At 32.9% G+C, this 27,821-nt stretch overlaps 3 protein-coding genes across 5 annotated transcripts; 1 reads left to right on the forward strand and 2 right to left on the reverse strand.

Annotated features, from left to right (window-relative positions):
• Nucleotides 1-5,411: 5,411 nt before the first annotated feature.
• Nucleotides 5,412-9,317, forward strand: LOC104090939 (protein disulfide-isomerase-like). The gene is made up of 11 exons (XM_009596152.4): nt 5,412-5,604; nt 6,360-6,390; nt 6,607-6,894; nt 6,992-7,177; nt 7,267-7,392; nt 7,501-7,644; nt 7,733-7,852; nt 8,166-8,283; nt 8,582-8,694; nt 8,790-9,021; nt 9,125-9,317. Exons 1-10 carry the CDS (start codon nt 5,450-5,452, stop codon nt 9,015-9,017), a joined length of 1,509 nt encoding a protein of 502 aa, XP_009594447.1. The 5' UTR covers nt 5,412-5,449; the 3' UTR covers nt 9,018-9,021; nt 9,125-9,317.
• A 1,311-nt stretch (nt 9,318-10,628) lies between these two features.
• Nucleotides 10,629-12,238, reverse strand: LOC104090938 (protein ZW2-like). Its single transcript, XM_009596150.4, has 2 exons — nt 11,864-12,238; nt 10,629-11,764 (listed from the first exon to the last, which is right to left on the reverse strand). The coding sequence occupies exon 2, from the start codon at nt 11,752-11,754 to the stop codon at nt 10,894-10,896; it is 861 nt and encodes a 286-aa protein (XP_009594445.1). The 5' UTR covers nt 11,755-11,764; nt 11,864-12,238; the 3' UTR covers nt 10,629-10,893.
• Nucleotides 12,239-17,657: 5,419 nt separating this feature from the next.
• Nucleotides 17,658-27,528, reverse strand: LOC104090937 (diacylglycerol kinase 2). Of its 3 annotated transcripts, none has more exons than XM_018769027.3 (8): nt 27,350-27,528; nt 24,816-26,022; nt 22,130-22,505; nt 21,778-21,854; nt 21,347-21,466; nt 21,092-21,256; nt 19,719-19,856; nt 17,658-18,256 (listed from the first exon to the last, which is right to left on the reverse strand). In XM_018769027.3, exons 2-8 carry the CDS (start codon nt 25,926-25,928, stop codon nt 18,101-18,103), a joined length of 2,145 nt encoding a protein of 714 aa, XP_018624543.1. In that variant the 5' UTR covers nt 25,929-26,022; nt 27,350-27,528; the 3' UTR covers nt 17,658-18,100. The 3 variants fall into 3 exon arrangements, with proteins under 3 accessions (XP_018624543.1, XP_033510613.1, XP_070030883.1); XM_033654722.2 differs by lacking the exon at nt 27,350-27,528 and adding an exon at nt 27,225-27,248; XM_070174782.1 differs by lacking the exon at nt 27,350-27,528 and adding an exon at nt 27,174-27,195.
• Nucleotides 27,529-27,821: the final 293 nt, after the last annotated feature.

The raw sequence follows: 27,821 nt of genomic DNA on the forward strand, positions 1-27,821 counted from the left end.
ACTAAGACTGGGCCAAAAGATGTGAAACGCGGACCACACAAATATTGTGCTGCCACGAAAGCTATAATGCGGTCGCGAGCACTATTTCGAGGTCCGCGAAAGAAAGATTCAGATAGATGAATTTTTGGGTTAAAACATGAACGCGAACCGCGTCAAAAAGGTGCGGCCGCGAAAGTCCCTGCGCGGCCGCGATTGGAATTATGCGGACCGCGGTTGCTGAAGTTCAGAGAGCTTATATTTTAAGCAAAAATAAGAAGTGCGGTCCGCGTCAAGATTATGCGACCGCGGAAGTCTCCTACGCGACCGTGATGGAAATTACGCGATCCGCGAAACCCAGATCCAGAAGTGAAAAACGTGGACCGCGATCAAAATTACGTGGCCGCTAAAGCAGGAGTGCGGTCGCGGTCAAAATATGCGGCCGCGTAAACTCCGCAGGGGTATTTTTGTTCGGAAATTTCAGCTTAGTATAAATAGAACTTTTTGCTATATTTAGGTTATGTTGTGTATTTGTTGAGCACGTAAGACGTCTGGAACTTCCCTTTTGGGCAATTTTGTATTAGATTCACCTTTTAACATTAGATTTTCATCTTTTAATCTAGTATTATGAATTTTATCTTCTTTTCATCTTTGATTTCTGCTATTTCTATGAGTAGCTAGACCCATAGTTAGGGTTGTGACCCAACCCTAGGGTGGGTATTTGATGGATACTGAATTTTAGGGCTTGAATATTTATGAGTTAGTGATATTTAGCCTAGTTCTTGCTAGAATTGTAGAATTAGTGGTTGCAAGCACTGGTTCATGCCTTTATAACTTAGTCTCTTCTTGAGAAAGAGGTACTAAGTCTAGTAAAATTAGGCTAACAAGGAATTGGGGTGAACTCAAGAAATTAATAGCCCCAATTAAAGGGTTAAACCTAGAGATAGTAATACCCGACTTGAGCTAATATCACGTGACTTGCATGAATACCCATTTGGACTTGAGAAAGCCAAATTTGGCAAAATCACTCAAACTATCGAGAGGTATAGAGTGAGTACTTGGGTGAGATAACTATATCACGACCCCAAATTAATCAAGCTTGCCCTAGATTATTACTACCCGTTAGATGTCCACCCAGGCGAAAGTCACTACCCCAGTCCTTTTAAACACTTGAAAACCAACATAAAAAATATTGTACTTAGCTTTAATCATTGCATATAATAGAATAGAATTAGAAGTAGAATCAAAACTAAAATGCATGGAAGCGTAATTAGGAACAAAACACGCATCTAAACTTAGATATAAACCTAATTCCAAATCAATTAACTCCCTATGGATTCGATCCCGACCTTATTGGGTAAAACTGCATCGACCATCCTCGCTACTCAATAGTAGTGCAGGCTTGGATTCGATCAGTACTGTGAACCTTTTTTTTATGTAAAATTATTAATTTTGTTTTAGTCAAATAGAAGTTTCCATAGAGAGCGTAAAATTAATTTTTAAATAATAGGGCAACAAAAATTTACAAAATTTTTATATTTACCCATACTATTTTAAAGCAGTTTAAAAATAGAATTAAATGGTTTAATATATCCACACTATTTGAAAGCGATTTCAAACTAAAATTTTTTATATTCAAAAGTCATTTTAAAAAGTATAGTTTGTTAAACCTCAAAAGTTAATTTAAGTAATGAAATTTGTTCCTACTGTACTGGGAGTCTATCTCTTATATACTGAATTGATGTAAAAATATAATCTAGGGGTTACACATTACCTTCCCCAAACCTCACTTGTGGGATTACATTACACTGGAATTTTTGTTGTTGTTGTTGTTGTTGTTGTTGTTGTTGTTGTTGTTGTTGTTGTTGTTGTTGTTGTCCATTCTTCCATGATAAGTTTTCAATTGTCAATAAATTGTCTTAGATATTTCTTGTTATAATTTTTATATTATTTCATTATGAAAATTAAAATGCGATAATTCTATTAAAAAAAAAATAGAAACATTTCTCCCACCTCCTTAAATTGAGGAAAAATTAAAATCCGTATAATTTATGTAGACTTCTATCAAATATTTATTATTTTATCACCAGTTAACATCATTTTAAATGAGTTATAATAAAATATAATTTAAACTGCTATATTGAATTCCTACAATTTATATCATGTAAAAAATATAATAATAAAAAGGCAATGTATATCATGTTAATATTTGTTTTAGTGCTATTGTTCTCTTTGTTTGAAGTAGTAAATTGCTTCATTAGGAATGCAAATCCCCTTGGAAGTTCTCTTTGCTTATTGAACTAAAAAAAACCTTAATTTTGATGTATACAAGATATGAAGTAAAATCATAGTTTTTTTCCGTCTTTTATCGTATTATAAAGAATGAGATTTCTTTCATCAAGTAGCTAATCGGTCCCACTGTCGAAACACTTGCAAGACCAATTTGGATGTATTTCAGATTAGTTTATATAAGATAGATTGGTATTCTTTTGATTCTAGAAAATTATATTAATATAGACGACACTTGCTACTTTTTAATGTATTCTCTTTTAAAAAATATATATATATTCAAATACAATGGGGAAATAATATCATTGATATCAATTTTTCAATTTGATGTTTGTGTTTGACACTAATCAGAGGTTAAAATGAGTATTATAGCACGTAATCTTTTTATGTTAATTGAAACAACTTAAACAAGTTATAATTTGTAGCTTAATTTTATGTAAATTATTAAAATAAATTAATTGTAAATTGTGACCCCAATATCATTTTCAATCCATAATATGATAATGATAATTTATTTATCAAAAATTTAACTGAGCACCAACAAATAACATTTTTAAAATAAGAATATTACATAAATGTCTCAAATAAGTTCCAACTTACCAACCTCTAACCATTAATCATAGACTTATCAACACTAGCCAAAACACATATAAAAATTGAAAATCTAAATAATTAAGGTTCTTTCTCTCCAAGAATCACACACAAAGATCTCTTTCCATATTTTTAAGCGTGATCAGTAACATTAGATGCAAGACGAAAAGAAATAAGGTTCTTTCTAAGTAAAAGGGGACCTTTTTCAATGGGTATGGTTGAAATTCATTAAAAACATATAGATGAGTCAAATATACGATTTTTGAGGAAGATTGGAGGTGATTTGGTATCAAAAATCGTAGTTAGAATTCAAAAAATTCTTTTGCGACACATGTATCAAATATGTATCACACATACAAATATATATGGATATACATGTGATACACCTTTTATACAAATATGATACATATATGATACACAAATGATACACAGTATGATACACATCTCATTTTTATCAGGTTTCATCTTCTATTTAAGATTTTCAATTCAAACCTCAGTCAAATCATCCCATAACTGAGATTCAAACCCCTTAAGATGTGCTCAATCTAATCTAATAATACTCACTCAAAAGAAAACGGAAATTTAATATTTTTTGGCTACAAATAACTAATTGGTAACATTTCTCTAATATTAATAATATTTAATAAATTGGTCAATTTTTATAATAAGCTACTTATAAAAGCACATAGCTGGTAATTTTCCAAAGAAATTGCAATATTGAGCCCGTATACGGGCCTTTCCTCATCTAGTTTACCAAATGAAAAGATAATCTGATATTCAACCAAACTGAGGAATTACAACTGATTTATGGAACCAAAAAAAAAGAAAAAAAAAGAAAAGGGAGGTTCCAGATTGCTATTACAAAATAGCTAATGAAAAGAAAAGACCAAGTTCTAGCTTAGCCTAACAACTACATACACATGCTATTTGTATCTCCTCTATTTCCTTCAGTATTCTAAGAGGTCGTTTGGTTGGAAAGATGTTATCCCAGGATTAATTATCCTGGGATTAGTTATTCCATCTTTTGATGGGGATAAAAAATACTACAATCCCGGGATTAATTATACACAATTTTCTCTCAATCAAACATGTGATAAACTCTTCTTAAATTTAGTCGCGAGATTAATTATTCCTTGTCCCTCATACCAAACGAGCCCTAATATTTTAATGGATTTTCTCAATCCGAATCCCACATCACATATTGGTATTTTCTCATTTTAACAACTAATCCAAATACCAGCCCAATAAAATAATCGGTAAAGAGCCTGTTCATAACAGATATGCCCTGTTTAGTTTTAAAAATTGCCAATAAAATAATACTAAAATTTTGAAAAGATATATGAGCTTATTAAATCTTGTGCTAGTAAGAGAAAGAATAAGGAGATCGCAATATTTAAACAAACACTTGTTAAGTAAGTGAAAATACACGTTAGAATTCAGTTTTTAAATTAAAAAAAATGGATCATCTATAATAGCCATATTAAATATTTAAATTTTAAGCAAGATCACATATATGTCTAGTTCAAGAAAAAGTTAAACAATTTTTAATATAACTTAAGTGTATTTATATGTTGATTTGGTTGGATTGTTTATTGATATTTGATTTTTTGGTTCTTTTTGGTTTTTAGTTTTTCTTAAAAACTCATACACAGAAGAGCATAATTGTTCAATCTTGAATAAATAGATAAAATTAGTTAATCAATTGGTCAAACATTTGACTAATGTCTTATTAACTGATTGATTTGTGTTCTTGTTTGTTGAATATAAATATATGACTAATTATCATGACAATAAGCAGTTAACTATTAATTAATTAATAATAATATAATACTAAAATTGTTAAGCAATTTTTAGTTTCAATTTAAAATAATTGTTTGGGCTTACGCTCCAAAAGAGAGTCGCGCCTTATGCTAAAGGGATTATGCCCGGAATATTGGGACTTACACCTTGTAATACTTACGCCTCCTTTCCTACTTCAGAGAGTTTTAGCTCACTGCATTTGAGTCTCGTTCAAAAAACGCATTTAAAAACACTTATAGTATAGCTTTAAAAATATCATGTAAAGTCAATCATGGGATAAAAATACATAATCCACAACTTAGGTAATAGAATAACAATATCATGTATTCCAATCTAAGTTTGGAAGTTAATTGAATTACACTTTTATATTAACTAAATAATGAATAATTATTTTGCCAAATTTACGTTAAGCAAGTTATTAAACGTCACAGGAAACAAAAAGAAGCAAAAAAGGAAAAAAATTTGACATAATCACCATGACCGCACACAGAAAAGGAAAAGAATTAAAAGACTTGAATTTATATCCTATTTAGTGCTATGTAGTATTTAATTTAAATCAGAAAAATAGTAAATATGACAAAACTTAGAATCAGATTCTCCTTTCAAACCGTTAAATTCTTTTGACACATGCCAAGACCAATCAAAACTTTACACGTCATTTACCAAGCTGACATGGCCATCCTCCCCTGTGAATTTTTAACATTATAAAAGACAGCTTTTTTCTCAGTTTGTCACATCCTCCTTTTGTTATTAGATATACACATAAAAATACATATATTAGAGAGAGTGAAAAATGGCTTGGAGAAGCATTTTGGTAGTTGTATCAGTTGTTTTTGCAGTTTGTGTAGCAGTAGAAGAAGAAGAGCCTGTGTTAACATTAGACCATACAAACTTCACTGACGTTGTATCCAACCACAACTTTATTGTCGTTGAATTCTATGCCCCCTGGTAATTTCTCCCCCCGCTCGTTGGCTTTTATGATTTGTATGTAGAGACGTATTTAGGGCGAGTCGAAAAAATATATTAAAATGCATAACTTTAAATTCTGAATTTGACTCTAGTTTTATAAGTAGAAAATGATCTGTGTTTAAGTTTGTTTTTGAATATGTTTCTGTTGATTACTGTATATAATATGTCGTTTTAGTTTTTACATTATGTGTTATAATTTAACGAATTTTTTCTGTTCTATGAAAGTCACGATTTTAGTCTTTTTATAATAATAATAATTATTTTTTAGTTAATTCTTAATTTATGGAGTATTTTAATTTGTGTTTCAAACCGAATAAAGGGACTTGTTTTTAGCCATCTTGATGTGTGAAATGACATGATATAAGTCCGTGTGACATAGATGGTGAATCTTTAATAGACTCCAACCATAGATGATGGGAGACTTCAAACCAAACATACATATTATATAACCACCTTATTTAAACGTTCACATGTTCGAGATGTGACACCTTTATTTATTTATTTATTTATTTAGGTCTATAACAGCTTAAATACTGTGGATTAACTCTAATGTTCTTTAGGACTCTGTAGATGGCTTATTTAGGATATCTACTCGTGGATATTCTTCTATGTTAAATATTTGAACTTATTCGAAATTGATTCTTAATCTCTTCAAGAACTGTATTCATTTTATTTCTATATTAGTTCCTTTTTCAATTTTCTGGAAATCTGATAGTCCCTTTTTAATATAACAGGTGTGGACACTGCCAAAAACTTGCCCCTGAGGTACTAGCTTTCTTCTCTGAAAAGAGGGACATCATTCTATTAGAATATATTTATTTGACATTTTCCACATTCTTGATAGGCGAGTAAGGTCTGTGTACATACTACCCAACCCAAACCCCACTTGTCGGATTCCAGTGATTGTTGTTGTTGTTTCCACATTCTTGTAAGCCATTTGATTCTCTTAATAAAACATTTTCTTCTCTTTTTGTTTTCCAGTATGAAAAAGCTGCTTCAGTTTTGAGTAGTCATGACCCTCCAATTGTTCTAGCTAAAATTGATGCGAGTGATGAGGCAAATAGAGGACTCGCAACGCAATATCAGCTCAAGGGCTTCCCAACTATTAAGATTTTTAGGGATGGAGGAAAGAATATTCAAGAATATAATGGTCCTCGCGAAGCAGATGGTATAGTAACTTATATAAAGAAACAATCAGGTCCTGCATCTCCTGAAATCAAGTCGAAAGAAGATGCTGCAAATGTCATCGATGAGAAAAAGATCATTGTTGTAAGTGCTGTTTCTTTTTATCACTTACTCATTTCTCATTGTTTAGCTTCTTTCTCAGCATTCCATTTGTTCCTAAAATGCATGGATTTTCTTTTAGGTTGGTATATTTCAAGAACTCTCAGGGGAGAAATTTGAAAACTATACAACATTAGCTGAAAAACTACGAGCTGACTATGACTTTGCTCACACCCTTGATGCTAAACTCCTCCCTCGGGGCGAGCCAGTTGATAAGCCCACTCTTCGTCTCCTTAAGCCATTCGATGAATTCTTCGTTGATTTTGAGGTTGTATTTGTTGTTCCTTTAACGATTATGTGGTTTGATATTGACCTGTTTCTTCTGGTTAGACTGGCACTTAACCTGTACTTATGCAGGATTTTGAAGTCGAAGCAATGGAGAAGTTAATTGCAGAATCTAGTATTCCTATTGTCACTTATTTTGACAAAGATCCAGAAAACTCAATTTATGTTAGCAAGTTCTTTAATGGTATCGGCGCAAAGGTACTTTAGTCTTTGCTGCTTTAATATTGTGAAATCTACACTTTCTGATACAAGAAGCTATATCCATTCTATTTCAATGACTAACTACTTAAAATTTGTTATATGCAGGCAATGCTTTTCGTGAACTTTAGCACTGAGCTCGACACATTTCAATCCAAGTATAAGGATGTTGCTGTGCTCTACAAGGAGAATGGTCTGAAGGGATTGAGCTTTCTCTTGGGAGATGTTGAGGCTGGTGAAGGTGCATTCAATGTTAGTAACATGCTTTAAGCCTATCTGATAATTAGTATATTGGCTTTCCAAATGACCATATAAACACATGTTAATTATTCGTTTGCAGTACTTTGGGCTGAAGTCAGAACAGGCACCTCTGATCATAATAATGGAGAATGATGGACAAAAGTATCTCAAAGCACATGTAGAACCCGATGCCCTTGCTTCTTGGTTGAAGGATTACAAGGTGATGAATCTGCATTTTTCACTTGGGATAATTACTTTATTGAGCCACCCTCCAAAATAATAGCCACCAAATGTATATATTTTGTATATTAAGTATAAATATACATATAATATACACATGATATACAAAATCATTAATCAGTGTATATGTTGGCTAGCGCCTGTAATGGGCGACGGGACAAAAATGAAAAAAGCCCTTTTGTGTTTATCAATAGAGCAGTATGTCTTTTCATTTGGAGTTCTCTACTGTCAATTGATGGCTTGCTAATTTCCTGTTTTTACTCAATATTTCTTTCCTTTTTGCGTTGTTGCAGGACGGAAAATTGAAGCCATACGTAAAATCACAACCTATCCCTGAGGTTAACGACGAGCCTGTGAAGGTGGTTGTTAGAGATACTCTCGAAAAAATGGTTCTCAACTCCGGGAAGAATGGTGTGTTAGTGTTTCTTGATTATGTATTTCTACTGCAGCTGCTTACGGGCGGAGGCACAAGCCGAAATACGGGTTCGGCCGAACCCAATAGTTTTTGCTCAAACAGTGTATTTAGTGTTTAGAATTCATTAAATATGTACAAATATTAAATTTAGAACCCAGTCACTAACACTTGGAATCATCGTTCTAAAATCCAGAACCCGTATGGTTGAAATTCTGGCTCCGCCTCTGACCTGCTTTTCTAAGAACTAATAATGTTTTGCTTTTGTTTTGACTATTCTTTCTTCCTTTGTTACAGTACTACTAGAGTTCTATGCACCTTGGTGTGGCCACTGCAAGGCGCTCGCTCCAATCTTGGATGAAGTAGCTGTCTCGTTCGAAAACGATCCAAATGTTATGATAGCAAAATTAGTAAGAATCTTTTACTTATTCCTTCATTCTTTCTATGATCATTAAATAGTCTAAACTATGATCATTATGTTAATTGTGTTGTTCTTCTTAATCAGGATGCAACTGCAAATGATATACGTACAAATGAATTTGACGTTAAAGGATTCCCAACATTGTACTTCAAATCTGCTTCTGGTAAATTGTCTCAGTATAATGGCGAAAGAACAAAAGAGGCCATCATTGAATTTATTCAGCAGAATCGCGACGATAAAACTGCTCAGTCAGAAGCTGATTCCACCACATCAGAATCAGTAAAAACAGATTCAGCAAAAGATGAGCTATAAAGAGGTAATAAATTCTTGTTTTTTTTTTTCCAACCGATGATTATAAATATTACTACAGTTTATTGATCAAGGGAAGTTCTAATATGTTTCTATTTTCTTATGTTCAGGTTTTTGGCATTCTTCTGTCTCAATAGAGAGTACTCAAGTTTTGTTGTGGATTTGCTGCTTTTTTTTCTCTTTTATTTGAGTTTAGGTGTTTTTTTTTATTACAGTAAAATGGTTGTATCATGTGCACCATTTTATTATGTATGAGGTGCAACTGAATCTAAATTATTATTATTATTATTATCAATTCACAAATTCCCAACTTAGCATTAATAGTCTTCACTTCTCTTTGCTCAATGCTCCAGTGAAATTCAGTTCTCTGGTGAATAATTACTTATTTCAACTAAAAACATAGATTTTAAATTGGTATTGTTGGTCATGAAATTATGACACTATTAAATATCGCACTTTAGTAAAACCATATTTTAAAAAGTACTCAATTACATCTTAATAAAAGAAAAAGACATTTAATTTCAAAATAAAGTCTATACAGTTTTCCATATCTTCTTATCTAAGTGGGTGTTTGGACATAAGAATTGTAAAATTCCAAAAAAGTGATTTTTTTAGTTGAAAATGGTATTTGAAAATTAGAGTTGTGTTTAGACATGAATACACTTTAGAGTTGTTTTTGAATTTTGTGAGTGATTTGAAGTGAAAATTTTAAAAATAACTTGGAGTTTTTTAAATTTTCGAAAAAATTCGAAATTCAACTTTAAGTGAAATTTGAAATTTTTATGAGAAATTTTGACATGCTAACTTTGAACTTAATTCTAGATCTACCTTTACTTCAGATTTGTTACGCATTTCTTTTTTTGGCTGAAGTCATTTGGTTGTTATTTAAGATTATCTCACTGACAATTCCTTTTTTTCTCTTTTATCTTTTTGCTTGATGTCAATGAGCTGGTTTTATATGCATCACCTCATTTATGCATGCAACTGACTCGCAATTTGCAATTAGAGTAGCAATTTTTAACAATCCTTTCTCTAACATTTTTACTTCTTATCCGATACCCGACATTAACTCAAATTCACACCAAGTAAGGTCTATTGAAACTGATTTTTTTAAATAAATATTTACGTGTTTAGATAGACGTACTTAAATTGATAATAAACAGTTGATGTGTTTGGTAAAAAAAAGCTGATAAATAATTTTTTTATTAAAATGACTAAAATATCCTTAAAAACTTTATAAAAGATTATAAATTTAAAAAAAATTTTTGTAAAGAAAAAAATGAACAACGAATATGGAATAAAAAGTATGTTAGAAAATTTATTTTGAGAAAAATATTTTATGAATTAAAAAATATTATTAAGGATAAACTAATAAAAATCTTAATTAAAATAAAAATGCTTATAAGATAAAAATCCATAAGTTGAGGGGACCAACTTATGACACTGATTTTAGCTTATAAACACTTGACTTATAAGCACTTTGAGTATTTATCAAATGTGTAGATAAGCCAAAAAATATTTATAAGTCAATTTGACCAGCTTATAAGCTTAGCCAAACACCCTCGTAATCTTTTACTTTCTTAAACTCTCAGTTCAATTTAATATGCTGTCATATAAATACCCAATAAAACATAATATCATATATAACGAAACAAATAGAGTACATGGTTTGACGGAGACTTCCTACCCTACTTTATGCAAAAACAACAATAACATAAATGAAATTAAAAGGACCTAAAGACTAAAGTTCTTCATTCTACATCAAAATCTTAGCTTATCATGTTTCTGCAACACTAATAGAACTGAAGAAAATCCACATAAACAGAAATGAATAAAAAGGATATGGCGGGTGCAGCGGTAAGTTCAGAACCCGTAAACCTTAAATTCTGACTCTGTCTCTGTTATTGAGGACGCCATGACCATGGTTGCGGGAATTAACAGCAACAGTATCTTTCTTCATTCCCCAATCATGAATCCTCAAATGAAGTTCAGCAGCAGCAATCAAGAAATGAACAGCTTGAATTGGTTTCAAAATTCCCAAAATCTCCTTTAGAGTCCTCAGCCTTAAATCATCAGCTTTTTTTAAAGCCTCCAATAAACCTTCCTCCTTTTTAGCAATATTTGTCTTCACTTTTTCCTCCTCAGTCTCCTCTACTTGTCTTCCCTCTTCCCTCATTAATTCACTCACTATATGTGATAATTCAACCATTGATGTATCTGCCACTGTTTCTTGAACTTTAGCTAATCTTTCAGTCAATTTTTTCTCTTCCCTTAATGTCTTATTTTGTAACTCATCAATTTTCCCAAGTTGAATACCAGAAAGATCTCCTAAATCCCCTCTACTAATTCCTCTAAATAAATCATGAAAACCAGCTTCAAGTTGTAAACCCGATTTCGAATACAATAAATGAAAAGCCATACTTGGTCTCCACCCTCCAATCCATAAAAAAGCATCTTCAAGATTACTTCTCCAAGTTGGATTTAACATACCTAAAACATCTTCTTTAGCACTTCTTGATTTTTCTTTGTAATAATTCTCATAGTGGTGTATGACACGTTGAATCAACGGCGACAACATTCTACGATTGTTTTCTTCTACGCCATTGACTTCTTTTGAGGCGCGCACAAGCTGTTCCAAATCTTGGTTCTGTTCAACAAGCCATGACTCGAAAAACTTGTGAAATGTCTCGCGATTTTGAACCCCGTTTCTGCTATTATTGCTCATCAAATGTTGGTCCATGGTCTATATGCTGTTGGGAAAAAAAATACTCCTATTAGAGATGGAAGTACTAATTAAAAAAAATTACTTAATAAATAAATAAGATGCTAGAATTGGCAAGAAAAGATACCGTTTTGAGGGGCACCCTATGGAAGACGCTGACTTCAGAGTAGATTTCCAAAGTGCAAATAGCATAGTAATTAATGTCCTATGATTCTCAAGATACGACGAACTATACTTAGAAATCTTGTATTGTGTATTCAAAATCTTACAACTGCCTCTGTAAGAGTTTTGAGATTTTTAGTGAAATATAAAGACTCAAAAAGGATGAAGCCTATTTCGTGAAAAATATGTCATACTTATTACAAAGATTAGACACATCTTTTCAGAAAATACTGTGTCTTTTAAACTATAGGAACATTAAATTTTCAGAACCAAGTATATATAGTATATCAGTAAGTGAGCATACCTGTTTGTTTGCATGTGAAAATAAAATTTAGATTTTAAGAACAAAAGGTTCAAGATATTTATAATAACGGTAGAGAAAGCCGACAAGAAGTAAAAACCAGAGCAGAAGCGGTGGGCTAAGTAAGGACTCAGTATCTAGCTGGACTTTGTAATTTGACAGTCATAATATTAAGTTCTGTTCATTGTATCTGTGGCTTGAAACATACATCCAATAGTCAACCACATACTAATTTGTTTCTAGTATTATTTTCCGCATCAATATATGTGACACTGTAGAGTTTAAGAAAAATAAGGTGATTTTTTAAACTTGTGGTCAAAATATGCTTTCATAATATTTATCTTATCTATATTATTTATAAAGAATATGAGAAGCAAATCAATGTGATGATATCAAGTGTCACAACAAAAATTTAACATGACAAATTAGTTAGGTTTGTTAATAATTAGTTATTCTTTTTTAATTTGAATTAAAAATAATTAAATATTTATATATTTTTAAGAAAACTATTATAAAAAGAAATATATATATATATATATATATATATATATATATAAAAATAAATAAATAACTTCAAGGTCATGCAATATGGATAAGATCATATAACTAAAAATATTATAATAGATAAAACTAAAGACAAAAATATAAACAATAATTTCAAGAATAAATAAAATATATAACGATATAATTTAACTTATTATGTACTAATTAAGCCAATTGACAAGTTAATAAAAAGTCATATTAGTAAACGTATAATACTAAGTATTTATTAATTTAATAATAATAAAGAATAAATAAGGAACAAATAATTTTTTTGATTACTATATAATGTATCCTTTGATTTATAGATTCTGTTATATTTCTGTACACTAGTTTTAGTAACTAAGTTTGACTTTATTTGGTTGGAAGGGCCGGGCATTTAAAAAAAAATAGGTAGAAAACTTTATGGGTAGGAGCGAGTAAATAGTTTGTGGTGAGTGGGTATTTACAAAAGATCTTCATTATTCTTTTGGAATAGACTAATAAGAAAATAGTATCACGTTTGATCTTTAAACAAATAACCAACTGAATTTACTGTTTACTTTTTATCCAGTATACGTAAATTATATATTAATTATATACGATTATACATATATTATAACTATTTAGGTTAATTCTACTCGAGGGAAACAGTTTTTTCTTCACTAGCAACACACTGTTTTCCGCGGAACTTTATTTTTAGCACCACAGACTGTTAGTCCACATAACTTTTTTCTTATAGGACAAGAGATAAATTAACCTAACCTCCTATTATTTATTTAGCTAGCAAAACTCGATTGTATAAAATCTCTCCTTATGATATATTCTTGCAATGATGAATGAATATAACTACCGTTTGGGGATAAGGCTTAGCTCACATGATGAATGTCTCATCTTTTACCGTTGAGGTAGAGGGTTCAAACCTCATTAATAGCGTAACATTTCCTCTCCTTCTCCTTCCTACATATTCCAATCAAATGAAGAAAGAGAATTATTTTGTAATAGCTTGTGTTCTGCCTTATTTTGCATGTCCTAATTTTATTATGTTGAACCAGTATATTTATGCTTGAACTAATTAATTTTAGAATAATAGAGTAAAAGTTAGATCAGATGCATGCCTTGCAGTGATAGGGATGATTATTACTATTAAGCCGTTTGGGAAGTATTACAGTTTTATGTTTTATTCCCTCTATTTAATTCTTGAGATACACCAAATAAAAAATAGAGTAATGCAGTAGTAAAAGATAAAATCATACAGGAACGGCAAGATCCAGATGTCTTCATTTTTCATTTTTCAAATGGGAAGTAGTACAACTGGAAAATACAACAATACAAAGTAGAAATCACTGTAAGTACAATTTGCCTTGGCGGTGAATTTTAAAAAGAAAAAGAAAAAGCAAATGCTTTAATCAGGATTCATATTTTTGTAGGCAAATTAATCTTATTAAATATTTTACATGCATTATATATGTATATTACAAATTATGGGATTCTGGACCACAACAAGTGGGCATATATATATCTACTCATTGCAACATCGGTCCATCGTCATCATAGTCTTAAATTTGCACCGATCATTGTGCCTGTTATGATGTAGTTTGTTCCACTGCTTTTAGCCTTTTCTTATACCAATTGGATTTGAGGCGGATCCAGTATTTTAAGAGGATGGGTATAATATTATGAAGAGGTGAATCTAGAATCACGTTTAACTTTAGTCTCTTACTATGAAATCACTATACTTTTGAAATTATAGGTTCAAAATTATTATTTTTTTAGTAATTTTCATATATATATATCTATGCTCTGTGTCGAAAACAAGACCATCTGAAGTGAGATTTGAACTATCAATTTTACTCGTAGAGATGCACACAATAATTATTGTATCATAAGAGTCTTTGACCATGGGTGGACGCATATATATTTAAGTAATTTTGAAAAAATATACGCCCCGGACTACTTGTACTATATATATCTTCCTTTTCTAATACTAGTAATTGTGTGTCCTCACCAATATGCTTAGAGAAACCAATAATCTGCTATTAGCACTATTCATCAGGCAAATATAATTGTGAACCACTGCTTTAGGTAAGGCAATCAAAGTTGCAGATTGTGTAGCAAAGTTTGCCACTTTTACTAATGAGAGCTTAATCCTTACTCAAATCATATCAGAATCTCTCTAAAAATGCTAAAGGCCCTTTTCTTTTTTCTTTTTTTGTTAGTTGAGTTGTATAGGAAGTAGGACTTGACATAAACCTCCCTTTAATTTCCTGCTTTTGTGGTGATGGAATCACCAATGTTTTATTATTTCTCAAATACAACACTACTCAGACTTCTATCTGCGAAACTTTCTTTGTACCTCATTTGCTTGACTTTTTGCTGCTGAGTCCTAAATTTGTTTGATGGTATATATTGAACACAAGAGTTTAATAAGGGAAATAAATTTGTTTTTAATACACACCGAACAAGCATTTATTAAGGGATTCGTAATGCATATAGTATTATTTTTATCGGGTATTGTATTAGGTTCATTCTATTGAAAATTGCATATACATTTTGTGCTTAAACTTGCGTTGTATAAATTTACACCTGTATCCACGGAGTTTTATGGGATTTTCTATTTTATTTAAATTGAAGATCAAAGTTTCAAGAACTTTTTTTCTTTTTCCATGGACGGCACCACTAGCAGGAGAATACGCAGAAATTTTTGTAAGCAGTGTCAAAATTTATAAAAGTACAAAATAATAACTTTAATTATTATACTTCTAGACAAGAAATATTCTATTTCAAATATTTATAGAAAAATGTGCTAGTTGAGGTTTGAAAGTCTCACCTATTAGAGCAAAATAAAGCATATACCAATGTATCAAGAGATAATTTATGTCAAATGATGTCATTTTTTCCTACTTATCCGGTTTTTCATAATATTAATATATATATTTAGTAAAATATTTCGACGAAACAGTGTCGCGTGACACCGCTTCACTAAGAGTGCATCCGCCCACCTGGTTATTAGTGTTAAAAAGAAATTCTAAAAGTAAGTTTAATCCAGATGGCTGCTGCAAGATCTGCAGCATCAAATAAATACAACATCAAAGGATGATATCAAGTACCCAGAAAAAGAAGAAGAAGAAGAAGAAGCATCGCAATTGCAATTGCAATTTATTTATTCTGGATAGTTGTGAATCCATATCAAAGTTGTCCAAATTCATTCAGGTTGTGTAAATCCAGCATATCAAAGCATTGGAATTTACAGTTCTATAATCGCAAATAAATAAATAAAAACTAATACCAAAACTAGCCAAATATCATTTTGTAACACATCTATTTTGCTAAAACACAAACATAGTTCAAATTTGAGACTTAAGCAATATTACAATATTTTAATTCCTTTAAGTTGAAATTTAGAGAATCAAGCACCTTAACTCGATTTAAAAATTACTATTAAACATAGTTCGTTGGATTAGGTCAAAGGATTAAACTAAAAGCGCCATGGACAGCTATTGAAGTTTGCTTAAACTTACAACAACAACGATCCAGTAAAATCCTACAAGTGGAGTCTGGGGAGGGTAGTATGTACGCAGACCTTACATAATTATTTTTTGTATAAGTTTTTTAATATTAATTATCATTGGGAATGAATTGACGCCAAACTAGTCTAACTCACCTTCAAACTTCGTTAAATTTTATATATTATCATATCTATGTGTTTTCAAAAATTATAATAATATCCATTGGAAAAAAAAAATTATCTATATTTTTTGAATATTATATATCATTTATAATTTTTTTGGGTTATTTTTTGTAGCATAATTAAAATAGCTAGTTATTGATAAATAGTGTCTTTTTTTGGCACATTCTCGTACGATTTCCAAAAAAAGAAACAATACCAAAGGGATTGAGACGAAGAAAGTACTTTTAACCTAGTCCAACTAATTAGATGATGTATTCATTCAAGTTGCAATGAAGCAAACCAAATAAACAACAATACATTACCTTAAAGGCTTAAACTAACATGGTGGGACCCATCTTTTGTCATTCTCTATTTGGGAATATTCTCAAAGGTACTCCAACCCCCCCCCCCCCCCCCCAAAAAACTTTTCCAACTTTCCTATGTGCGTAATAAAGTAGTTTCCCTGTTTTAATATTTCCTCATTTCTCTTTTCCAACCAGAAGTTTGATTTCATCCTTTAAAGGACACAAACTCCCAAGGTACTGCATATCTATATCCAAATATCCAATGCATGCATAAAAGGTGAAATCAATTTAATTACCATAAAAAGATGTTTGACTTTGTCCTATCCACAACAATTCCAGAGAGGAAAACAACATTGATTAAAACTGCATGACCTGTGCATAAACCAAAATTTACAAGGATATACTACTCCATCGTTTTAATTTAAATGACATATTTTCTTTATTAGTTTATTTTTATAAGAATGACAAATTTTTATATTTAAAAATAATTTAACTTTACACTTTATTTTACTCACTTTATGATCACACAAATATTATAACCCCACAATACTTTTATTCCGTAAACTTTTAAGAATATATATTTCAAAAGTCTTTTTTTTTTTCTTTTTAAACTTTATGATAAGTCAAACTAAACTGAACTAGTTATTAGGGGCTTCTATTGAAACATTACAAAACAGTTGTGATAAATCTTGACTACTCTTAACTTTTGACTGTTCGGTTACAATGATGTTATTGCTAAAGAATATTGATATGCCTCTTGATGTTGTACAAAGCACAACGTAACACTTCCAGTGAATAAATGAGAGTTTATGCCAATCGAATAAATATATGCCAGTGCATAAGTTTTTTCCATGCGCAAACACTAGCAACATAATTATATACTTTGGGATTTCCTTTAATCTGCCTCAAGCAAGATAGGAGTTACAGAAGAGTTAAAGAAAGATATAAAAGAACATGTTGATCATAAATAAGTAGCTATAGTATGTCATATTGTGAAAAAATCACATCAAGTTTTTTATCATACCATCTAAAACTGTACCTGGTAAAAGAAGCACTTGTACGATACATCATACAAATTAAAAAGAGGAAAAAAGATACCTTTGTCAAATGTCAAAAACCACAATGAATTCTTTATGTTGTGAATAGTTAACGAGATTGCCTATTGGTAGAAACTAGAAAACCACAATCGTATACTCAAAATTTGCATTTGGAACTCACATCTCCTATAGTATCTTTTCATTCTCTTTAGTGTATAAAATCTCTTCATTCTCTTTAGTGTACAAAATTTTCCCTCAAGCACAAACTACTGGTTAGAAAAAAGAAAGAATGGGAATGGAAAAAGGTTGTGTTTGTATGAGCTGATTGAGGTCAGTCTATGAAAGTGAAAATATTGACCAAGGGCGGAAATCAAGAAAGCTGGAGAGCAATCTGCTGAAGAAGTACCTTCTTTTGAGCAGCAGTTATGAGATCTTTACATTCAGCATCCACCAAAACCTCTGTCATAATTGCAGCCGCGTGACCTCTAGGCCCGTTGGACCCTGACGCCTTCTTCAGCATGAACATCTGGAAACAAACAGTATGGAGATTTAAGAGGCCAGATTGAAATAAGAATTAATCCTTCTAAATTTGATCCAGAAATTCCCTTTTGAATTTCAATGAGAAAGACAATTAACTCAGCAAGCGAGTTACAAACACATTTGTGCTGAAACTTGAAAGTTGCATAAAACTTTGGATGGAAGCATATAACTGGAAATTATTTTCATAGATCACAACTAGAAGAAAAAGTCTGAGAGACATAAATTACGACATTTTAGATGAAATACGGAAAATTATTATTTGTGTTTGACACTTCAAAGAAGTTATATCCACATGTAGAGGAACCCAATGTTGTCAAAGGCGATTATTTGTGTTTGACACTTCAAAGAAGTTATATCCACATGTAGAGGAACCCAATGTTGTCAAAGGCTCATTTAAGGCGCGCTTAAGCTGTGAAGCTCAACAAAGCTCAGGAAGGGTGCTTCGCCTCGCTTACGATGCGCTTCAGTGTAGGCAAGGCACTAAGGCGTGTGCCCTCTTGCCCATGAGTTCTATATTGAATCGAGAGTACTAAACAACAAATATAATTTGCAAATAAGTGTATTAGTTGTTGAGGAAAACATTATAAATGAACTTGTTTCTTTTTTTTTTTGAACTACACATAATTATTTTAACTTTTTCCTTCATTGCGCCTGTTTTAATAAAGCCCGCACTTTAGTTGCGCTTTGCGCTTAAAGCCCCCAATATATCTGGAGGGCTTTTTAGAGCTTCTTGCCTTTGACAACGCTGGAGGAACCGAGATTGCAATGTACCCTGAACTCAAAATGCTAGTAGAAAGGAGATAATTAGACACTACAAGCCTCTTCTGTAAAGGTAATAGAATTAGTTGGATTGTAATTCATGAAAATTGATAAATCTTCAAGCACCATTAACATGGAGCAGTAACTATTTCAATCAAAAGAAATAAAATCACCCAAAAAAATAGCTTGCGTGCTTTACAGCAGAATACCAAGCTAGACTAAGAGTGAGCTGGGCCACCTTAGGATGTCACAACAATTTAGGGTGAAATAACTACTAAATAAATAAGCTTAGATTTACTCATATGCATCAAAATGTGGAAAGAAAAGGGCACACAACCCATTTTGTGGTGTCCAATTTATGTTGAGTTCAGCCTTGTGCAGCATTTAAGTGTAAAACCAGAAGAAAATAGATACTAATACCATGGTATGCTCTTAAAGCAAATAAAGATGGGTATTTTGAAGTTATCAACAACCTGACTCTTTGTAAAGTCAAACGCCATAAGCAAATAAAAGTTTTCCCATTCTTAAATCTACAGTTTCAGAAATATCCATTTGATCAATAGTCAGAATTCAGGCCAGACACATACCAAGATCAAATCATAAAAATATCAGCACCTACTTCATTAATTTGTATATAACGTCCTGTCATTTCAGGATTTTTGTGAACTAGACCAAGGAAATTTAGATACCTGTTCATGATGTGTTATTTCTAAACAACCCGGTTGCTGTATGAAAGGCTCCCCATCAATTTGAACGGGGAAAGGACTAGAAGCATGTATCTTTACAGTTCCCCCTTGGGCTAGCCTCCTCGCTTGAGAAAGTCCTACCTACAAGTCAAAGATTGTAAGAAGGAAAGTAAAATAGTAGAAGAAGACGGAAAGCAGGAGGGAGGGGGGGATGAAAGATGCAGACTAAGGTTAATCTCAGTAAGTAGTTGAAGGAAAATGCTGTCAGTATACATACTTAAATTTGGATATTCAAGAGAGAAGTTTCAAGAGTAAGTGCCAGGGAAGCAGGCACCTAGTCCTCAAGAGTGTTCAATGTCAAAAGGTTGATATGTAAAGATCCAGATAACACGTTACACACAGGTACATAACAAGGTGATAAAGACACGTTTACATGTAAGTATTATTTGGTTATCTACATCTGTTTATGTAAACCATGAACCACAAATTTTATCATTGAATGTTGCTGCTTTGAAGGTCTAAGTTTTTCAGAAAGGATGCAGCTTTTCCATGACATTAATTAAGAAATCCAAAATATTCTAATAAATCCACATCAGCATCCAAAAGCTGTACAACAAGAGAAGCAGGGAAGCAGAAGGCAAGAGGAAAACAGCAGGGCAAGGAATCACGTTTTCTTGCCCTTTTTCTCTTCTTTTTTCTGTCTTCTCCAAAGGCAAAATAACCAATCTACTTTAATTGGGTGACAGCCTGATAGGAAATTCCATACTCGTGTCTCCTAATCGTGTCAGGTTGACATGGCACATGGGTGGTTCAGGCAAAGCAACTCCATGTGTGTCTGATATGTGTGTGTGTGAGAGAGAGAGAAAGAGAGAGAGAGAGAGAGAGAGAGAGAGAGAGGAATTTTTTATAGAGATTTTTGGTGGGCGGAATAAGTTTGCTTAAATTTTGCTTCTTCAATTGTTTAACAAGATATTTCTGGAATTTGTTAACTCATTCCAAATGGTCAAAACCAAGTTGCTAAAGAAGAATTTTCACACTCTTCGTAGTCTTAGTGAGAACAATCAATTGCGAGCAGAAAGGCAAATGTTAAATCTCCAAGCCAAAGATCACATAATGCTATATAACGGAGGACTAACATTGACAAGAAAACATGTACTATTTAAGAAGGAAAGAACAATAAGAGGGGAGAATTCGCTTTGACTAAACTATTCCCTAGATACACATGTCATGTTATTTCGCAATTGAATCAATTTAGAAATTTAAAACAGAAATCCAATCTACAAGAAAATCTTCCAACACATGCTAAAATTCTTAGATGGGTCAAAAGCAAAAGTGAGAATTTGATGAATAGATAGAAAAGAAGAAGCTTTCCACACCTGTAGCTTGCCAAGGTGCCATGCTCCAGAAACACTAACAACTTCAAGTACTTTGTCATGCATCGACTGGTCGTTGAAGTCATCGTCATGCTCGAAATCATTTTGCCACAGATCAACTCCACCCATATAGCTACCGATATTCAGCACAATCAAGCCCTCAGTATCCTGATCGAATTATAAATAAGGGGATTGATTAGGAATTACAAATGGGAAAGCAAGAAAAAGTTTGACTTCCAGATTTTGCAATGTGTATACCTTGGGGATCTCTACGTCCTTCCCATCAACTTCAAGCCATACTTGCCATGGCAAATCTGCACAAGTTCTGCCCATTATATCTCTAGCACCTTCTTTTGCATATCGCAATTTATTTACAAACTGTAGGAGAAACTTGATTAGACACACACACACACACACACACACAAGCAGCAAATTGCGAGATGAATTTAATTAATATAGAGGGAAACTAAAGCATAGTGATCTATTGACAACATGCAATCAGAATCAATTATCTTCAACAATGTCCGTTAAGGATTTGCCATTGTTTTTCTGCATATTATTTCCCATTGAAATATATGGGCAACTGGAAAAATGATTCCCAAGGGCATATAAATATATACACTCACATATTAAGTTATAAAACAATTGTAGCTTAGAGATCACTGAGGCACAAAATGGCATGTTCATACCTGACTATTAAACTTCTCAGGGTTTTCTTCCCTGTTCATATGAAATTCATATGCAACCTTTGCATCACATCCTATACCTGTAGCAGAAAAGCTTCCGGTAATTAAATAGATCCAAAGGTACTAGTTAAAGGACATGCAAGTGGTGTCTAGAGAGCGCATTGCTGATATATATATACTAAAAGGCAGGTCCAAGCATCATATCTAAAAGTAGCACAAATAGAAGGGTCTTTTCATTGTATTCTTGGCTAGCATCAAAAGCCCCCTTCCCCCCATCCTATGGCAGGCAAATGGCATCCAAACCCCAAATCAAATAAGAAAACAAGTCACAATGTGGAAACAGATGGAAGTTTACCCAAGTAATTCAGCATGAACTTTGATTGCACCTTAGGGGTGTCATGAGCAGATTTTTCTTCAGTTATGTTGACTTTCCAACGATCAAGCATTGTAACGGCAGCATGGTTCAAATCGTGCAGAAAGGGTCTTAATCCACCTTGCCCTTCAACCATTGCAAATCCACCACCCCATTGCAGGACCCTAGACAAATCATTTCCAGTTCCCAAAGGAAGAACTGCTACTGGTGGAGGTGACTCAAAGTTATGCCGCTCAATAGCATCAAGGACCCAAGCAACAGTCCCATCACCACCACAGACCAAGACCCGAAAGTATTGCAAGTTACTAAATAATTCTAAACCAGCTTCAGGTCCTTGGGACTGACCAAGTTCAAATACCTGCATTTATGAAAATGAAGTTTTTATGCAATCTGAACGTTCGAACACACAGACAACACTTGCCATGACGGATAAATTACAAGACAAAAGGAGGATAACTGTTTTTTTTTTTTTTGATAAGGTAAAAAGGAGGACAACTATTGAAAATGCCTTCAGGTAATTTTCTAAGATATAACTTCATAATTAAACAAACAACTCCAGAACTTAGAATATTCCAAGTTACAAAATGAACTCAAAATAAGGAGGAAAATGAGGATGGAGATAGATGGTCAGCCATCACTTAGATCACATTCTAAATGAAGAAGACAGGTCAGAGAGAACGAGCATTAGTGACTTGGATATGACGTCCATCCTAATCAAAGTAAAAGGTAGGGCCAAGATCTAGCTCAAATAGGCATAACCATAAGCTGTCCACTGCAGCTACTAAATAACAATTCCACTAAACAGAATGGGTAAGTTACAAACTATGACAAAAGCCTTTTGCCCCAACTTTAACTGTCATTCTTTCTGTTTTGGGTAGTCCAAAATTTGTAACCACATTCCTAAAAAAGGGAAACTTGCTCCCTTCACTCTTCATATTTTCTCAAAAGTTTATATTAAGCCCACTTGTAATATTAAAACAAGCAAATATTTCAAAAAGTTAAGCTTAACTTCAGAGTTGCAATCACTTTCATTTACATAATGCAAAACTTCAACTGTTACCTCCACAGTTGTGCCCTAAGAAATTAGCATACCTTAATTAGACCATAAGAATTATCTATTAGATGATTAATTTTGAGCTAGGTAACATGTTTAGGACATGAACTGTCATTTAGATAAAGACAAATGATACCAGAGGCCGTTAACTATCTAAAAAGTCTAAATTAGGCCTTTATATAATATTAATCATAAATAAGCCTTAAAGCTCCCATTTAGCTTCACACAACCATTGGTATCATATACTATTGGCAGAGTATCAAATTTTCTGTAGATTATAACTTCATAATAAAACAAACGACTCCAGAATTCATATTATTCCAAGTTACAAAATGAACTCAAAATTACGAGGAAAATGAGGATGGAGATAGATGCTCAGCCATCACTTAGATCACATTCTAAATGAAGAAGACAGGTCAGAGAGAACGAGCATTAGTGACTTGGATATGAGGTTTATCCTGCTCAAAGCAAAAGATAGGGCCAAGCTCTAGCTCAAGTAGGCATAAACATAAACTGTCAGCTGCGGCTACTAAATAACAATTCCACTAAACAGAATGGGTAAATTACAAACTATGACAAAATCCTTTTGTTCCAACTAGCTGCCACTCTTTCTGTTTTGGGTAGTCCAATATTTTGTAACCACATTCCTAAAAAAAGGGGAAACTTGCTCCCTTCACTCTTCATATTTTCTCAATAGTTTATATTAAGCCCACTTTTATATTAAAACAAGCACATATTTCAAAAAGTTAAGCTTAAATTCACCGTTGCAATCACTTTTTTTTTACATCCTGCAAAACTTCAACTGTTACCTCCACAATTGTGCCCAAAGAAAATAGCATACCTAAATTAAATCATAAGAAATATCTATTAGATGATCTATTTTGAGTTAGTAAAAAGTTTAGGACATGAACTGTCATTTAGATAAAGGCAAAAGATATCAGAGGCCCTTAACTATCTAAATAGTCTAAATTATGCCTTTATATAATATCTAATCATAAATAAGCCTTAAAGGCCGCATTTAGCTTCACACAACCATTGGTATCGTATACTATTGGCAGAGTATCAAATTTCTTAACATATTGGTATTTTTCTCTTGCTATCCAAAGCGGTGCCAGTTGTCTCTCCAATCTCTCTTTATTTGCAACTAAATTGCAATAAGAATAAGAATAAGGGAAGAAAAGAGAGGGCTCATATTAGTTACATATAGAACAACAAAACAAGCAAATTGCGGGTTTTCCCTTTTTCTTAAAGTTGTCGGAGATGATTATAGCGTTAGAATTTACAAACAGTTCCTATTTCTTCTTTTCCTGCTCTTATTGCAAATAGCAAATAGAGGGAGCAATAGGATAAACTGGCACCAACTTTCATTGCAAAAAAAGGGAAATGCCTTGAATTAAACACTTTGATAAAGGTAGATGATATATGTGGTTCTATATATAATTTAAGAGTTCGGCTCTGACCAAAAGAGTACAAGAGCCTAGTTAAGCCATCTAGATAGTTTAGAACATACGCTATCATTTGCTCATTAGCTAATTATTCCAGTTATTCCCTTTTAAACTAAAGCTGTGATATGCAGGAGTACTTGCAACTCTTAGCCTTAAATTGAAATTTCACCTGAACAGGATTCAACAGCATGTTTAATCTCCTTCTAAGAGCAGGACCATTTTGAGCTCCGCTTTTAGTGTTAATGAAAACTAAAAGAGGTCTAGCATCATGAGGCAAATCCACTAGCGCATACTTTTTAGATCTGCCCAAGATTCTACTTTCCTGCTTGTTCCAGGCCAACCCATTCTGGCTACCTTTTCTGCCACCCAGCTTGTTACATTTTATAGAGTAGCCGTTATTCTTCTCATTGTTGGAAAGCTTCAAAGCCACCAGGGATCTAATCACATATTCCAAAGCTCTTTTTGCAGCACAACTGCCTTGCGCTTTACCATTTATGAGGTCATTTCCATGTTTGTTCCGATGACGCTTTCGTCTGATGTGCCCATTGGTATTCATTTTATCTGCCAGAGAACTTAAGATTGCACCATCTTTAGTTTCAGCTTCTACATCTTTAACATAGAGTGGAGAAAGAATAAGCCTTCTGAGAGGACCCAGATCACAAATATCACCAGATTCTTCAGACATCTTGGCATGGCATTTGACATGTATCAATCGTTGACACCATAAACAATACCAAGTTGGAGATGCATCAAGGAAAGGCACACCACAAGGTTCATCACAGTAGAAACAAAAGGCAGACATCTCAGGATTCTCATCCAAGTCGGTCCATCTTTCAGACCAATGGTGCCGGACATGGCTTAAACCAGCCTGTGCAACACACTTGCAATCCTTTGCGGCAAACTGAGAACAACGAAAATGGGCTGCGACACCACAAATAGCGCAACGATGAACTGGAAATCGTGATGCAGCTTTTGTACCTAAGGTATGCGGAGAAACGAGTGATGTGAGGCACACGCTGCATGTGGAAGGCTGTACACCATAAGCAAAATCTTCAATCCATGTATGATGGGATAAGGGAACCTTCAGCTTCTCCCACACTTGCTTCTTTGCTACAGCAGCAGCTTTAACCCAATTGAGAGATGTCTTCCGTTGCCATTTAAGAAAAACATATATGACTGCCAGGAGTCCAAGAGATCCGGTAACCAACCATGCAAAGATATAGGAACCAAAATAATACCAACTGTTCAGCAACCTCAATAATGAAACACTGATATCAACCATTGTTAAGACAATGTCTCATTATTCTTCCTCAATTCTCATTAGAAGCCTGGAGACAATTTGCTATGGAGCCAATTCTGGTAATTGAAACCTTAACCTGCCAAAAGAACTTTCTTTATTTACAAAACAAGAGAAGCAAAGTCTATTTCCCCAAAAAAGAAGAAAGAATCCAGAAAAGTTTTAGTAGAATAGTATAATATCACATGAATGTGCCAGAAATATTAAACTACATCCAGAAATATCTCATACACTAAAAAGCAAATAATCACCAAAGACAATTGTATCCGTAAATGAGCAAGATAAAAGACAATGCATCGAAACTTCTCCTGTCCAATTGCATTTCCATCAGAGAATTCTATCAAATGATATCTCAGAACTGAGACGAGGTAGGTGAAGCTACACATGATATAGAATAAGACTATTGGTTTGTGAAAACATAACAAACGAGCTTGTCTTCCATAAGGGCCATTGCGCTATTGTAAATTCTAACAAACATGATTTGACCTCAATAGATTCTAAAACAAAATTCAAGCACGTATAGTGGAGTTGCTAGTAGGTACAAGTAATAAGCCATGTTTTAAGGTGCAATGGAACAGTGCAAAATATTATATATCCATCATAATTCATAGGTTATGACATCCATTAGAAATAAAAGAAGTAAATTGAACTGAACCTCAATCGTCATTTGGGTTTAAACACAAAACTCAAAAGAAACAAGTCCCGAAAAAAGGTCCACATTCTACACCCCCACCCACCACCACCACCACCACCTAATAAGAGGGTGGCAAGAGAGAACCATGAGGTCTCAAGTTTAAAGTTCAGTGGAGGCAAAAAAAAAATAACTAGGTGATCTTTCTCCGTCTGCCTAAGCCATGGGGGTAGAGTTACCCAGTACATTGAGGTAACAAGTAATTGATGGAATAGTCGAAGTGTCGCAAGCTGGCCCAGACACCACGGTTATAAAAAGGGAAAAAAAATATGGTAAGGAGTAGAATTGCCCCAAATCACCACTGTCCTACATCATTCAAAATCCTCAATAATTTTGCACTTTATGGATAAAAAAACTGCCTAATTCACAATGGAAACCTAGATTAAATTTGTGTACATCCCAAACCACACAACCTTAAAACTAAACTGATACTATAAAGCTATACTATACAATCAGAAACCAAATAAAAAACATAATTTCTATCAAGATAAATACCCATAGCCATCACAAAAAACAAATAGATGTCTATATATATTCACATGAAACAATATTAGCTCATATCAAATCAATCAATCAATTAATCAGCATACAGAATTGGTCTGCAAATTGAACTTAGATCTACAAATTAGAATTACATACATATATGAGGACTGATTCAAAATACATTATACTAAAAAAAATAAAAAGTGGAAATTAAGGGTGCGAGATCGGGAACCTGAATAAGCGGCAAAAGGGATTTGTGGATGAAAAGGAAAAGCGAAATGGGTTTGTCTCAGAATTCGACATTTAATGGAATATTCAGAGATCAGAAAATTTCTGTAGAATCTGTATTTATACGTAAAAATGTCAATGTACATTGGCTGAAAAAAAGTTTCACGTGAAGAAAATTCTAAGTATTTAAATTTAAAAGGAAAAATAAAAAGAGAGAAGAAGAAAAAGTGAAAGCAACCTTTAAAGGCGGGACTTCGATCTCTAAAGCTAGAAACACGATCAAAAATGTATATATTTCTCGTTAGTTTTCTCTTTTTTCTTAATCTTTTCTTTTAGGGGATTACTAAATGAGAAATTATGATACTTTTTACTTTTCATTTTATGTGGTTAGGTCAGTTAATTCAATTTTTTAATGTAAATTGGAACGTAGAATATTTGAATTTTCAGATCGCAAAACATTTACTACAAATTACAAT

Source organism: Nicotiana tomentosiformis, chromosome 5, assembly GCF_000390325.3.
Source record: "Nicotiana tomentosiformis chromosome 5, ASM39032v3, whole genome shotgun sequence".
Classification (NCBI taxonomy): Eukaryota; Viridiplantae; Streptophyta; class Magnoliopsida; order Solanales; family Solanaceae; genus Nicotiana; species Nicotiana tomentosiformis.

Coding starts and splice junctions, on each gene's coding strand:
- LOC104090938 (XM_009596150.4), bottom strand. CDS start 11,754: ATGGACCAACATTTGATGAGCAATAATAGCAGAAACGGGGTTCAAAAT.
- LOC104090939 (XM_009596152.4), top strand. CDS start 5,450: ATGGCTTGGAGAAGCATTTTGGTAGTTGTATCAGTTGTTTTTGCAGTT. Junction 5,605..6,359: donor GTTGAATTCTATGCCCCCTG/GTAATTTCTCCC, acceptor TTAATATAACAG/GTGTGGACACTGCCAAAAAC. Junction 7,393..7,500: donor TTAATGGTATCGGCGCAAAG/GTACTTTAGTCT, acceptor TGTTATATGCAG/GCAATGCTTTTCGTGAACTT.
- LOC104090937 (XM_018769027.3), bottom strand. CDS start 25,928: ATGGTTGATATCAGTGTTTCATTATTGAGGTTGCTGAACAGTTGGTAT. Junction 21,467..21,777: donor CTGAGAAGTTTAATAGTCAG/GTATGAACATGC, acceptor TTTCTCCTACAG/TTTGTAAATAAATTGCGATA. Junction 18,257..19,718: donor AAATAACACATCATGAACAG/GTATCTAAATTT, acceptor GTTTGTTTCCAG/ATGTTCATGCTGAAGAAGGC.